General features: G+C 36.1%; 1 protein-coding gene across 6 annotated transcripts in view; it reads left to right on the top strand.

The window, feature by feature from the left end:
• Positions 1-13,903, top strand: part of LOC150080432 (alanine aminotransferase 1-like) — a 179,548-nt gene that overhangs the window by 46,493 nt on the left and 119,152 nt on the right. For all 6 annotated transcript variants that reach the window (XM_090382132.1, XM_090382133.1, XM_090382131.1 and 3 more), the window contains exon 6: positions 8,922-9,035. In XM_090382132.1, the coding sequence (XP_090238258.1) occupies positions 8,922-9,035 (114 nt within the window). The remainder of the gene's footprint in view (positions 1-8,921; positions 9,036-13,903) is intronic.

The raw sequence follows: 13,903 nt of genomic DNA, 5'->3' as shown, positions 1-13,903 counted from the left end.
TTAATATGCAGCTCATATAGAATTGAAAAGAATTTTGCATACAGTACAGGATGGAATTCCTTGAGAAGAATAGTTTTTTTAAATCATTCAATATGAATGTATATTTTTCTCTGAAGAACATTCATTGTCATTCTCTCTCTCAGATTGAGTGCATATATGTGGTGACTTGAAGTTGGGAAATTATGGGTTTTGTGCCATTAACAATCGGTGTTATTGTAAGAGAGTAATACCGCACATCCAGTGGAAACAGTAACTAAGTGAGTTAAGTTAAGATAATACAAGTGTCTTTCAGGGTTACTTCAGCAAGTAAAAATAAACGCATACAGAATACTAACAAAATATAGATGTTAGAGATAGAATAAAATAAATACTAAATGAGCTGTGCGTGCTAAGATTATGTTGAGAGTGTGCACATGACCGGGAAATTGTGCAAACATTCATTCACTAAATTGCCACTCATTGTTGGTGCACAGACATGTATGGGATTGCCGCCAGCATTCGTCAAGTTTCAAAACTGTTGATTCTAAGATAGAGTGTACCTTGTACCCTTGCAGCGATTTAAGGCTTTTGGACAGCTTGATATATTTAACAATTCTAACCAAAGGCAATGATGGTAGTGTCGGGATTGATCAATCACCTCACAATCGCGTCTGGGGTTATGGTCATGATGAGTTGACAAGAAATGTTCCCCGATTGCGGAGTGTTCAGTGTCACCCAGGCGAATCAATCTATCATGTTCTGCGAGGCGATCCTGAAGGCGTCATGAGCTCCCCCCCCTATATAGCAACTGCTGCAATCATGGCATGTTACGTGGTATACTATTCCACTACGTAAGAGAGGGGCGATGGAAGTTTTTACATTCGAGACCAGAGAACATAAGCTCCTACCAGGGAGTTGTACACATTTCATGCGGTACTCACATAGGATCTTAGAAATCTGGTCTGACATGCCCGGATAGTAAGGGATATAGGTAGTGGGTACACTGTCATGGTGGGGTGATGGCCTTGGGTGAGTCGCAAGTTCTTGTGCTTGTAGCAAGCACCTGTCTAATACAAGGTTTGGGTACCCACAATTGACTAGGTTAGCTTTTACTCTGGAAATCTTGGTGCACCTGGCTTCCTCTGAGCTGGAATGGCTCCAAGCTCTGTGTTATTATTATTTTTTTTTACATCTGCGTAAAAAAAAAATAGACTATTTTCACTGTTAATGTGCATTACAATTACATTAGTATGCAATTCTTGAGGAATTGAATAGAAATTTAAAGGTGCCATATATTGTATGCAGTATTTTGGTAAATTTTTTTTTATAGCTACATTCAGTTCATTTTAATGTTGTTTGCCATTAGTTAGTTTTTGGCAGTATTTTTGAATGATATAAGCATGGGACTCAATTAAGGCTTCAAATTTAATTGTAGCTTTATTTTGAATAATCCTTACTAAAATGCATTTGAAACTCTATATTATTTGTCAGGGAACCGTGGGAACTAGGAACTTCACAGTATATTTGAATTTTAAATACAGGTGACCCATGCTTAATGCTGATAATTTGTTCCGGAAAAACAGAGCGCTAAGTGAATCCGTGCTAAGCGAGCGCCACATTTCCATAAGGTAACATATGTATTTGTGAGTTGCGGTCGGTGCCATAGGATATTTCCTAGTCAATAATAAACGGTAGTGAAAAGATGCACAAATGTCGGTCAAAATATTTAACATTCAAATATTTGTACATATAAAATATTCTGCATTACATACGTATATAATTGTGGTAACTACTTACGTATCAAAATTAAACTTAAAATTCCAGTAAAACCATGAATTTAATTGATCTAAATCGATTTAATTTAATTGATGAATTTAATCATGAAAAATGTGTCAATTTTGGGTTGAGCTTTGGCCTTCTTCCAAATAAACTAAAAGGGGTATTAATTTTAAATCCCCCACATCATTACCACTCAACAATAAAGTCAACCGATCCTTTGCCGCTTTGAAATCGGGCATGTTTTTTTCTTCTTTAAATATGAAACTTCTTTTAGGCATTCATTTCCATAAAAGTCCTGCTTCATCTATGTTAAAAACTTGTTGAGAAGTATAACACATAATACCCTGCTTCGATAATTTTAACAAGTTCTTTTTGGAAAGTTTCGGCTCCTTGATCTGCACTTGTGGCTTCTCCCTGGATTTTAAATCTATTCAAGCAGCCCTTACTAGTTTTAAATGGTTCCAAATTTTTTTTTTTTTTTTTAGGTGAGTTTTCTTCAGATCATCATATCTTTCTCTCTTTTTTTTATTATTATTTTTTTTATAATATTTAACTTAACTGAATTCTGCATTGGATATTATCTTCAATAAAATTAGTTAAAGTCTTTCCATTTCAATCCTAATAGCCGGCGTAGCCCTAGTTTCTTGCAGTGGAACAGCTGTCTTTCCAGCTGCTAAAATTAATTCTTTATTTTTTTATAATTTTTCTTACAGTTAAACTTGCAAGCCCTAAATTATGGCACACATCTGCTTATCTTTGACCGGAATCAATTCGCTTCAAAATGTCTAATTTAATTTTCAAATTCAGTCTTTTTCTTACATTTATAGTCTTTGTACTGTGCCCAGACATTGTTGCTTTTTCATTCTTATCGGCCATTATTAACTCTTCGAAAATGTAACTGCGTTGGTTGCATTAATTATGATACAATGTTCAAGTAAACTGTCCATTATGCACGATGTCTAATATTGTACTGAGTGATGACTAGACTTCGGATAAATGCATATACTTGATCATTTTTTAAAATGTTGATCTCGGAACTACGTAACAAGACACTGTACTGCAATTAAATTAGTGTGCGAGAAATTTCACTGAGTGTGGGAAAATTTCTCAAGTCGGCGTGGGAAACATTTTAACCATATTTTCATATTCATTTTCAAGCTATCGACTCCATCAAATGAAACGATTTCATTAAATATGCCAAAAATGCAACCTGTAAAAGAGCATCATAGTGATCTGTGACAGCGTTATAGTCAGATACGGGTTATAATATAAGAACAGCGTTATAGCGAATCAGCGTAAAGCGAACTGCGTAATCTGATATTGAATTAACAAGGATATACTGTTTAGCATAAGTCAAAACTTATGCAATATATCAAGTGCCATATATCTTGAAGTGTGAACTTGAAGATGGTTTATAAAAGCTGTCTGATGTATTACATGTAATTTTCTGAACATCTTGAAAAATGAGGCTATTTGTTATGTTATATGTTATCAGTAAATTAATAAGAGGAGTTTACCTCAATATAGTACGTAGAACACTTCCGTATGATACCCTCCAGAAATTAAAACGGAAAAAACGAAAAAATCGACAACTTACCGGTACATTAAAGTAAAATATAAATAATTAAATAATCAATTTAACACAATTCAAAATCAATTTAAAACAATTAAAATTCAAATTAACGCAATTAAAAGAATCTAACGAAAATATTCAAAACGATTTTCCTTCCTGAAGCTGACAATGCTTTTCGACCGACTGTCGTGATCACAGGAATGAAAATTACCGAATCAGGCTAAACCTGCAACTTAAATAGTGATTATATGTCTTCGCGCATGCGCGTAAAGGTCCATGCATCGGAGATCAAATATGGCCGCCGAACATTAACAGAATTCTCGTGTAATTTAATTTCAACGGTTTCTGCAATTAATAGTCGCGTATAATTAGTAGTAGTAGTAGTAGTAGTAGTGGCATGTGATGCAAGAAAGCAAATGTATGAGCTTATGCAGCATCAGCCAAAAAAAAAAAAAAAAAAAAAATCACACCATTCCCTCCAAATGCCTGTCCAGTTCCTCCTTAAATTTATTCAACCTATCAACTTCCACAACGACAGATGGAAGTTTGTTCCAGCAATTAACCACCCGCTGGCTAAAGGAAAATTTCCGCACATCTATTCTACGTCTGTCTTTTCTTAATTTGAATTTATGCCCCCTTAGATTCGTAATCTGAACAAGTGGAAGGATCCCTTTAATGGCATGAAAGGCTAATTCTGACGCTGCTGAACGAGAAGCACGAACTGAGGCTTCGTGTTGATTTACATGAATATTAAGAGAAAACCGCGTCGAACCTTGGTAAGACGAGTCGCAATCACCGCAAGAAATGTTGTATACCAGATCATTAATTTGAGTTGCGAACACGGAAAGAACCAAGCGATTGTTCAGTATAGTGTGTAACTTTCGTATAGGCCTAGCTATAATTTTAAATTCGGTATCTTTAAAGAATCTGTTAAGCTGTTTGTGCCACTGTTCAACATTTGGGACAGAAATAAAGTATTTTTTGATATTACTATTGTTGATTGGTGTAGTATTTTGTATCCTATCCTTAGCTTGTACCCTAATTCGATTTATTGTGTTAATGGGATAACCCCTGTTTAAGAATCTGCTAGTTAATATTTGTATTTCTGAGTCCAAAGCAGAATCCGTCGTTGAATATTTATAGGCATTTAGAAATTGATTAAAGATAATCGATCTTTTGTAGGTGAACGGGTGATAGCTATTATAATGTAGAAGCATACCGGTGTCTGTGGGTTTTCGATAGATGCTAAATTGTATTTTGTTCGAGTCCCGGGTAAGCGTGAAATTTAGAAAGTTTAATGACTTTGTATCCGTATCTTCCCTTTCCAATGTAAATTTGAGTCTAGAATGAATATTATTAAACAAATGTAAAATGTCTTGGATAGTACTACTATCGATAATAACTAGAACATCGTCTAAATACCTCCCATAGTATGTGATACGGGGACGAAAAGGTGTCAAATGTATCTGCTCAATTGTTGAGAGATAGATCTCTGACATTAAGCCACTCAGGCTCAAACCCATTGGTAATCCAAAAATTTGTTTGTACACCTTGTCTCGAAAGGTGATGTTTTTTTTTTTTTTTTGTAGTTGTTGGCGCATAGGCTTCTGTGGCCATAATGCACCTCCCAAGGTTTTTGCAGTACTTTGATCCAAGCCCGAGGCGGGAATCGAACCCGCGACCTTTGGGTTGCCAGGCAGGCACTTTACCCACCTGGCTAGCCCGGTTGGTGAAAGGTGATGTAGTTAGCCTCAACTAACAGTTTAATTAAGTGAAAAATTTCCTTAATAGGCAGCTTCGTATAATTAATCGGTATCGAGTTTTTATTTAACATATCCCAAATAATATCTAATGTGTATTCAACGTTTACATTCGTATATATTGAGGTAACATCTAGTGAGAGTAAATTGTCATTGTCGCCGAGTCTACAGTCTTTAAGATTATTAAATAATGTATCGTAATTCTTAATCCCAAATTGTATAATCTGTCTAAAAGGTTTTATAATGTTATATACATGTGTGGCTAAGGCTGAAAATGCAGAGTTCCTGTAGGAAACAATAGGTCGAATAGGAAATCCAGTCTTGTGTAATTTTACCTGACCGAAAAGTGCAGGAATATTGTATGTTCTGGACTTCAATTCCTTCAACTGAACCATAGTAATGTAGTCGTTTTTACGATATGTGGTTAACGTTTTATTGTATTGATTTACCAAATTGGTAAACAGTGCCGGGTCTACCTCACGATAAGTGGAGGTATCAGACACAACTGAATCTAACTTATTAATATAATCATGTTTATCTAGTATTACCACTGTATCTCCTTTATCTGCCCTCATATGATAATGTCCTTATTTTCTCGAAGTTTAAAAATTAATTAGATAGTATGAATCAGAGCTGTAATACTCAATATGTTCTACGTTTCTTTTATGTTATGGTGAATAACATAAAAGAAACGCGACTTCCTAAATTGAATACACATGACAGTTCAGCTTTACGAGAACTTCGAGAAAATAAGGACATTATTATACAGAGGGCAGATAAAGGAGATACAGTGGTAATACTAGATAAACATGATTATATTAATAAGTTAGATTCAGTTGTGTCTGATACCTCCACTTATCGTGAAGTAGACCCGGCACTGTTTACCAATTTGGTAAATCAATACAATAAAACGTTAACTACATATCGTAAAAACGACTACATTACTATGGTTCAGTTGAAGGAATTGAAGTCCAGAACATACAATATTCCTGCACTTTTCGGTCAGGTAAAATTACACAAGACTGGATTTCCTATTCGACCTATTGTTTCCTACAGGAACTCGGCATTTTCAGCCTTAGCCACACATGTATATAACATTATAAAACCTTTTAGACAGATTATACAATTTGGGATTAAGAATTACGATACATTATTTAATAATCTTAAAGACTGTAGACTTGGCGACAATGACAATTTATTCTCACTAGATGTTACCTCATTATATACGAATGTAAACGTTAAATACACATTAGATATTATTTGGGATATGTTAAATAAAAACTCGACACCGATTAATTATACGAAGCTGCCTATTAAGGAAATTTTTCACTTAATTAAACTGTTAGTTGAGGCTAACTACATCACCTTTCGAGACAAGGCGTACAAACAAATTTTTGGATTACCAATGGGTTTGAGCCTGAGTGGCTTAATGTCAGAGATCTATCTCTCAACGATTGAGCAGATACATTTGACACCTTTTCGTCTCCGTATCACATACTATGGGAGGTATTTAGACGATGTTCTAGTTATTACCGATAGTAGTACTATCCAAGACATTTTACATTTGTTTAATAATATTCATTCTAGACTCAAATTTACATTGGAAAGGGAAGATACGGATACAAAGTCATTAAACTTTCTAAATTTCACGCTTACCCGGGACTCGAACAAAATACAATTTAGCATCTATCGAAAACCCACAGACACCGGTATGCTTCTACATTATAATAGCTATCACCCGTTCACCTACAAAAGATCGATTATCTTTAATCAATTTCTAAATGCCTATAAATATTCAACGACGGATTCTGCTTTGGACTCAGAAATACAAATATTAACTAGCAGATTCTTAAACAGGGGTTATCCCATTAACACAATAAATCGAATTAGGGTACAAGCTAAGGATAGGATACAAAATACTACACCAATCAACAATAGTAATATCAAAAAATACTTTATTTCTGTCCCAAATGTTGAACAGTGGCACAAAGAGCTTAACAGATTCTTTAAAGATACCGAATTTAAAATTATAGCTAGGCCTATACGGAAGTTACACACTATACTGAACAATCGCTCGGTTCTTTCCGCATTCGCAACTCAAATTAATGATCTGGTATACAACATTTCTTGCGGTGATTGCGACTCGTCTTACCAAGGTTCGACGCGGTTTTCTCTTAATATTCGTGTAAATCAACACGAAGCCTCAGTTTGTGCTTCTCTTTCAGCAGCGTCAGAATTAGCCTTTCATGCCAGTAACGAAAAACATACTTTTTTATTTAACGAGGCCAAAATACTTAACGTTCAACGTAATTATACGCGACTATTAATTGCAGAAACCGTTGAAATTAAATTACACGAGAATTCTGTTAATGTTCGGCGGCCATATTTGATCTCCGATGCGTGGACCTTTACGCGCATGCGCGAAGACATATAATCACTATTTAAGTTGCAGGTTTAGCCTGATTCGGTAATTTTCATTCCTGTGATCACGACAGTCGGTCGAAAAGCATTGTCAGCTTCAGGAAGGAAAATCGTTTTGAATATTTTCGTTAGATTCTTTTAATTGCGTTAATTTGAATTTTAATTGTTTTAAATTGATTTTGAATTGTGTTAAATTGATTATTTAATTATTTATATTTTACTTTAATGTACCGGTAAGTTGTCGATTTTTTTCGTTTTTTCCGTTTTAATTTCTGGAGGGTATCATACGGAAGTGTTCTACGTACTATATTGAGGTAAACTCCTCTTATTAATTTACTAATATTATTATCAACGTAGAACATATTGAGTATTACAGCTCTGATTCATACTATCTAGTGCCGACCGGGCTAGCCGAGTGGGTAAAGTACCTGCCCGGCAACCCAAAGGTCGCGGGTTCGATTCCCGCCTCGGGCTTGGATCAAAGTACTGCAAAAACCTTGGGAGGTGCAATATGGCCACAGAAGCCGATGCGCCAACAACTACCAAATCAATCAAATCAATCATACTATCTAGTTATATGTTATCAGACTATACAACATCAAAAATTAGAACAGGGTAGTATCTTGTGTGTGTTTTGGAACAGTCTTTAATGAAAGCAGAAGAGTAGACATGGAAGTAAATAATACAATAAATTAAGCAGGAGTGTAGGAATCCAGTTAAATTTGTTTGAAGCAAAAGAGAAATTAGCCAAAGGACAAAATTAGCTGTTTGTAACATACTGTTTTTTTTTTTCTTTTCTTTATAAGGCCTATTTTAACTTGGGAAGTTTGAGAACTGGATAAAAAATAAAAGCATTGATCAAAAATTAGAATCTTCTGAATTTAGAATTTTAAAGAAACTAAATGGAACAGGTGGAAGAAGCAAGAATAGTATTAAAAATGAGGAAATAATATTAAAACTGGATAACAAATTGTATGATTTATCAAACCTAAATGAAGAAAACTTAAGGTGGTATGGACATGTGGATTGGATGGGGGAAGAGAGATTAGGTATGCACATATTTGAAGCAAAAGTGAATGGTAATAGGCTCAGAAGCAGACTAAGAGGAAGGTGAATTAATGGTGTGAAGCAAGCAAAGAGGCAGATGAGGGCTTACTCTGGCTTGAGTTTAAAGGTCTAACAGAAAATAGGTTAGAATAGAAGATAATAGTGAATGGAAAGTTGATAGTACAGGAGGACTGACCTTGTGTTTTATACATTCACTACCACGGTTTCCATGAGTGCTTCTTCCACTCTGTTTTTTTTTTTTTTTTTTTTTTTTAATTTGCAGATTTAAAGAAAACGTACTTGTGCTTATAGTTTTGTAAACAAAGTAACTTGATTTTAATGTTGGTATTTTTCTTTTTCAGTCAATTTTAAGTATCCTGAATTGTCCAGTTGGTGAGAAACTTCCAGGGATTTTGGTACCAGTTCCTCGGAGTACAATTTATACAAACCTTCTGGCTGAATTTAATATGGAACAGGTATGGTTCACTTATTTTATTAATCTTTAATTAATAAATTTTTGTCACAACAAATTTTTATTTATTTATTTGATCTCTCTCTCTCTCTCTCTCTGGGGTGGGGACAACCTAATTGTTACACTATTTGCCTGAAAGTACAGTAGTATACATGCATTTGAGTTGGCAGTGGTTCAAACCTCTCTGACCACCAAATACAGTTAATGATGATATTTTTGTTAAAATCTGCTCTGCTGTTTCCTTTGTGATTGTGGCCAGAGAGGACACTGATTGTCCAACTGAAAAAGTCATAAGGCAGACCTTGTGCCAGCTGCTATCCAATGCCTTTGAAATCTCTACACAAACAGCTTGAGAAAAATCCTTGTCCAAAGATGAATAAGTCAGGAGATTTTGTATACATCAACAAGAATGGTATTAAAGGTAAGTTGCTACAATGGATAAAAGGATGGTTAAGTGCTAGAAGACAGAGGGTGGTAATCAATGGGTGCTGCTTTTTGTGGACTAATGTTATTAGTGGAGTCCCACAGGGTTCGGTGTTGGGTCCACTGCTGTTTTGTATATTTATCAATGATATTGATATATCAGGCTTAATGTCGAAGTTTGCAAATGATACAAAGGTTGGCAGGGTTATTAATGACAGTAATGGCAGTGTGCTACTGCAACAGGATCTAGATAATTTGGGCAGATGGGCTAAGAAGTGGCAACTGAAGTTTAACCTTGACAAATGCAAAGTACTGCATATGGGTAGAAGTAACCCCAGAGAAATGTATCAACTATGTGGTACTACACTTAAGGTGGTAGAAAATGAAAAAGACCTGGGAGTAATTGTGCAGTCAGATATGAAGTTTTCTGAGCAATGCAGACAGGCTGCAAGGGCAGATCATGGGGTTTTGTCAATGATATATAGGAATTTTGCTAGCAGGGAAAAGGAGGTGATTGTCCCTCTGTATAAGGCAATGGTCAGGCCACGCCTTGAGTATTGCGTACAGGTCTGGAGGCCTCATTTTAGGAAGGATGTAGATTTACAGAGAAGGGCAACAAGATTCGTGAGGGGAATGAAGGGATCCTCTTACCAAGAGAGGCTTAAGTTCTGCAAATTGCAGTGGCTGGAGACGAGGCACCTGCATGGTGATCTGATTGAGGTGTATAAGGCCTTGAATGGGTTGAGCACACTGAATTCTGATGGGATCCTTCCACTTGTTCAGATTACGAATCTAAGGAGGCATAAATTCAAATTAAGAAAAGACAGATGTAGAATAGATGTGTGGAAATTTGCCTTTAGCCAGCGGGCGGTTAATTGCTGGAACAAACTTCCATCTGTCATTGTGGAAGTTGATAGGTTGAATAAATTTAAGGAGGAACTGGACAGGCATTTGGAGGTGTGATTTTTTTTTTTTTTGGCTGATGCTGCATAAGCTCATACACTTGCTTTCTTGCATCACATGCCACTACTGCTACTACTACTACTTCTTTTTTTTTTTTTTTTCTTGTTAGTTGTTGGCGCATCAGCTTCTATGGCCATAATGCACCTCCCAAAGTTTTTGCATTTTATTGTGATCCAAGCCCGAGGCGGGAATCGAACCCGCGACCTTTGGGTTGCCAGGCATTCACTTTACCTACCTGGCTAGCCCGGTCAGCACTACCACTACTACTACAATGATTAATTTGTTCTGGTAGTTAACCAGACAGTTTCAAATGGCGATTTTTTTTCATTACTTTTGAGTTCTTGTGGACATGTTTGCTCTGATATTCCTTGTTAGAGAATTTCCTAATTTGGAATCTCTTTTTTATTTATTTCCTCTGGCTTAAAATCTTTGTACCTTATTCTGTCAGTTTTATCTGTTGCTTCTATCGTTCTCCCAACTCCACTACTTACTCTGAACTCTTTGAAACACTACTATCTCGAGTCTAAATTTGCTAACTGTAAGGTAATTTTAGTGATTTTAATGTTTACAACTCCACTTGCTTCACTTTTCTAGTTATGCATACCCAGCTGGTCAAGAGGCTGACTTTTGCAATTTATAATTACCTCAGTCAGCTTGTACATTTACCTACCACAATACCTGACAATCCTAACCCCCCCCCCCACACACACACATACACACACACACACACATGATCTTTTTCTCACAAATAACCCTTAAAAGTACACAGTCAGTTTAGTTGGTACTCTAGATCACAATTTGGTGACAGTCCCTTTTCCAGTAGAGTCTCTTTTTCTTATGGCCATTCTCAGCCTTGTATTTGGCATTACAAGAATGCAAAATGGGATGATTTGTAAGATTTCTATTCTTTTCCTTGGTTGGATTACTGTTTAAATCTTTTGATCACAGTGTTTACTCATACCATGTCAGTGAAGTTATTTTTGTAGGAATGAAATCCTTTATTCCACGCTCCACATCAGAACCTTGTCCTTTATCTAAACCTTGGTTTTTCAGTAAATGTGCATCCTTGGCTAAAGATAAAGCTGACCTACTATCATTCTACTTTTCTTTTAACTCTTATATTAATGATCTTGGTAAACCTTTTCTTACCATACTCTGTACACTCCACTCAATGTCTCCTACGGTTTTCTGACAGAAGGATGTTAGAAGAGTTCTGAACAATCTTGATGCCAAGGAAGCTGCAGAACCTGATGGCATTTCTCCATTTATTTTCAAAATCTGTGCTTCTGTTCTGTGTCATCTTCTTATTTTCTTATTTAAATGGTGATTTTCCTTCTGCTTGGAAATTTGCTCAATATCCAGCCAATTCCTAAAAAGGGCAGCAGATTTCTCCCATCCAGTTATTGCCCTGTTGCATTTAACTCCACTCTTTCCAAAGTAATGGAGAAATCCCATTAACTGCCAACTCTTAGAAAGTGTCTTGAAACCTTCCATCTAATCAGCAATTGTAATTGTAGGTTCCATCTGTGTCAATCAACTGGTTATATATTTTCTTATATGTCCATGTTTTGGACAAATTCAGTGGAACAGTTTGACAAAACTCAAGAAGTTGCTTTTGTCATTTCTAAGGCTTTTGATTATGTTTGGAATAAAGGTCTTCTAAACAAGCTCCCATCTTATGCATTTCCAGCTGTTTTTTTTTTTTTTTTTTTTTTTTAATTGGGTTTCCAGTTTTCTCTCTCTGACTACTTACTGCGAGGGATGGTAGATGTCTCTCTGCCTTCTGACTTCTTCACTAATGCTGGTGTTCTCCAAGGTTTAGTTCTTACTCCCACTCTCTAGTAATAATTATACTATCTTCTAATCTCTCATCAGCAGTGCTTACCCTATCTAGTAAATACACTGTCTTCTAATCTCTCTCTCTTGGCATAAGCACATCACAAATATTGCATCTTCTACATGCAAGAAAACTGGGTTTCCTTTTTTGCTCTTAGAATTACTTTTTCCTAACTACTCACTATGTACAAATTTCAAGTTTGCCCTACCATGGAATATTATTCTCACATCTGGGGTGGTGCCCCCAAAACCTCTCTCAAGCCTCTAAACTCCATTCAAAAGAGCACTCAGGTTAATTAAAACCAATCTCTTGCAAAGTCCATTCACTCTTTGTCTCACAGATATTAAGTTTCAGCTGCGTATCTTTTCTATAGATACTCCAATGAGCACTGTTCTTCTCATTTGGCATCTGTAATTTTCTCATTCTCTTCAAACCAGTCAGAACACATTCTGCAACCATTCAGCATCTATTCACTGCTCAACTCCAAACTCACAGAACCAGCTTTTTCTCTTCCTCATTTATTCCTTCTAATTCTGTTTTCTACAACTTTCCCTCATGTGCATTTTCTAAAAATTACAATCTACAAAAATTGAAGTCTAATGTCATCAGTATCTTTCTGTCAATACAAACCACACAGCACTAAGTACTATAGGTTCTCATACCTTTTGTGTTTGGGGATTTCATTAAAAAAAAGAATAATAAAGGACAGTAAATTGATAATTAGATGATAGATACTTGTATAAAAGAACATGAAACTGAGTTAACTGTGGAGCTAAGGTTTTAAGAACAGTTGTAGAAATGAAGTTATGATTACAGATATTAGAATTAGCATTAGCAGTGGTGAATGATGCAAGAAACTAAGCTTATACAGTATCAGCCAAAAAAAAAAAAAGATACCTCCCTCTTCATCTATTCATTTGCTCCAATAGTTGGTTTAGTTCTTCCTTGAATTTGTTAAGCTATAAGCTTCTACAACAACAGATGGAAGATTTTTCCAGCAATCAACTAAAGGAAAATATCCACACATCTCTTCTGCAACCGTCCTTCCTCAAGTTGAATTTGTGCCCCATCATTATGTTGTCTGAGCAAGAGGCAGAATCCCATCAGCATTGTGCTTACTCACTCCATTCAAAGACTAAACATCTCAATCAGATCACCTTGCAAGTGCCTAGTCTCCAGATGCTGCAATTTACAGAAGTGGTGCCTTTCCTGTATGCAGTACTCAGGATGTGGCCTGACCATTGCCATATACAATGGGATAATCGCCACCTTAAACCTGTTAAAAAAATTCCTGTATATCATTCACAAAACCCCAAGCTGTCCTGGCAGCCTGTCTGCATTCGTCAGAGAACTTCATATCTGACTGACAATCACCCCCCCCCCATATCTTTTTCATTTTCCACTACTCTGAGTGTAGTACTAAACACACACACACACACACACACACACACACACACACACACACACACACACACACACACACACACACACACACACCAAATACGGAGGATGTGGAAAGGTCAGAGAATGACCACCGCATATCCCGGAGCAATATGGCCTTAGTTGCTAATGCTCCTAATAACCAACCAACCAATCGAACACACACACACACACACACACACACACACACACACACACACACACACACA

Source organism: Mastigoproctus giganteus, chromosome 9, assembly GCF_048544385.1.
Source record: "Mastigoproctus giganteus isolate SK-2022 chromosome 9, ASM4854438v1, whole genome shotgun sequence".
NCBI classification, from domain to species: domain Eukaryota; kingdom Metazoa; phylum Arthropoda; class Arachnida; order Uropygi; family Thelyphonidae; genus Mastigoproctus; species Mastigoproctus giganteus.
Note: the sequence above shows the minus strand (reverse complement) of the source record. Positions and strands in the feature narration are given on the sequence as shown.